The sequence below is a fragment of the Prosopis cineraria genome, unplaced genomic scaffold, assembly GCF_029017545.1.
Source record: "Prosopis cineraria cultivar Desert tree isolate PC_DT_omini unplaced genomic scaffold, ASM2901754v1 PC5, whole genome shotgun sequence".
Lineage (NCBI taxonomy): Eukaryota > Viridiplantae > Streptophyta > Magnoliopsida > Fabales > Fabaceae > Prosopis > Prosopis cineraria.
In genome coordinates this window covers 26,112,985-26,115,001 of record NW_026555336.1, presented here as the reverse complement: position 1 = coordinate 26,115,001, position 2,017 = coordinate 26,112,985, and the positions used below count along the sequence as shown (strand labels likewise).

Below are 2,017 nucleotides of genomic sequence, written 5' to 3'. Positions count from 1 at the left end.
CACCTCAGACGAGTTCGTCATGCCTAGTTACAAGCTTCCAAATTTAATGCAATGGACCCCACCTTTCTAAACAATGGTTCTGCCCCCAGTGCCCACCACATCAGCATCTTATTTAAAGGTGCAAAGTTAAGGGTGCTAATTCCAAATATATTTGTATCTAATATTTTACATTATTATAGATTGCGAATTATGGGGAGTTGAAGAAACCAAGATGTGATTGGTGGAAGATCCACTTGAGCAGTTGGAGCAAGAAGTTACTTCCAGTTAAATGTGAAGACTAGTCTCCGGGCGTCTTCACCACGTACGACTTGCAGAAGGCGCCCATTCACATGCACTCTATTCAGACTTTAAATCTTTATCTTTAAGAGACGAAGGGAAATCTGATTTCGAACGCGATCCAAGAAGACCGAAGGGGAAAGATGAGCACTTCACCGGATGGAGTTTTTTTCGGAAGATTCATTCATTCACTCTTTCTGGGGTAAGCGCATGCATGCGTGGTGGTCTGAATTAGTTCTTTGGTTTACCTCTGTTTCTTGTCCCGAAAACAGAGGTAAACAGAGTATCTTTTATTTTGCAAATACTGACAAAGGTCATGTGACATTCTGATCCGAGTCCACTGCAGAAAATAATGAAATTACTGGGTGGTGCATGGAGAGCTTGAAGATAAAGATGAAGATGAAGGAAGACTCGAAGAGGAGGAGAAAATATGGTGGGCAGCATGAGATATCATCCTGCGCAAGTTCAGCGTGATTAGTATAGATTGAAATTACAGGTGGACGGCAGAGCATTACAGCAACCAGGAAGAACTGACGATGAGATAAAGAAAATGTGGAACACCCACTTGAAGAAGCGACTCTTGTGCGTGGGACTCGACCCTCGAACCCACAAGCCTCTCTTCAGCTACTGCGCCCCCTCCAATGCCTCCAAATCCACCTGCCACATGGCTCTGTGGAGAGTGCCAGCAGGCACGAGGCCGAGCTCGCCTCTCCAAAGAGACCTCACTTTTCGCCTCTCATTCTTCCGCCTCCGACTCTGACTTCTTCCTCTGCTTGTGGTACTCCGAAGTCGGCGAGGCCTTCGGCAACTTCAACCGCCTTCTCTTCTTCCGGATCCTCGTCTTCCGCCAAGTGCGGTGCTGCTACTGCTCCAACGACACGTTCTTTACAACGTTGAACTCGCGTGGAGGAAGAAGGATGGCGCACGATGGTTTTGCTTTGGATCATCCAGTACCTGGTTGACACCTGTCCCCCATGAGTCAAATTTCTTTTTTTTCCCCAAACATTTCAGATTTAAGGTAATGAGAAGTTACAACTTAAAAAAAAAAAATGGAATGATATTACTCTAAAAAAAATGTTAAGATGTAAAGTGCTTTTAAAAAGACTTGCAATCAACGTGAATAACACTTTTAGGTTTCAATCTCCCATGTTTGAACACATTTTCCAACATGGACTCATTTCTCTCCTATGTTTTTCTTACCCACATAATTTGCCACGAATTAAAAACATGAGGAGATAGATTGGAACAATAAGGGCCGATTATTTCTGATGCCGTGAATGAAGCAAGCGAGGACAATTGGGGTGAACTTGCCACGAAATATTCTGTAGGGTCCACTATTTTACATATTAATCTGGTATTGAGGAGTCTTCAAAAGCCCAAGTCATGGTACGGTTATTACCATAAGGAAGAAATGTTCAGAAGCCCATTCATCTCCAGGCCCAAGATATATATACCGAACCACGTTAGTGAATCTGATAATCTAGTGGGCTGATTCAAGCAGATTTCTGATAGAATTTACAAGCAATGGGTTTCAGAACCGGCTTAGGTTGTCTCCAAGTATATATTGTCCTGCCTCTATGTTGTTCTCAAAGTGAGAGGTCTGCTCCTTTCCATCTCTTCAGCAGAATAAAGCCAGGGCAGGAGCCACGATCCTCATGAGAAATTCTTGCATGAATCTAATATATCACGTAATTTATATTTTATCTAATAAAATTACACCAATTCAATTAAATAAAATTGA

General features: G+C 42.7%; 1 protein-coding gene across 1 annotated transcript; it reads left to right on the top strand.

Annotated features, from left to right (window-relative positions):
- Positions 1-340: 340 nt before the first annotated feature.
- LOC129310403 (uncharacterized) lies at positions 341-1,340 on the top strand. The gene is made up of 2 exons (XM_054952235.1): positions 341-478; positions 623-1,340. The coding sequence occupies exon 2, from the start codon at positions 918-920 to the stop codon at positions 1,236-1,238; it is 321 nt and encodes a 106-aa protein (XP_054808210.1). The 5' UTR covers positions 341-478; positions 623-917; the 3' UTR covers positions 1,239-1,340.
- The last annotated feature ends 677 nt before the right edge of the window (positions 1,341-2,017 follow it).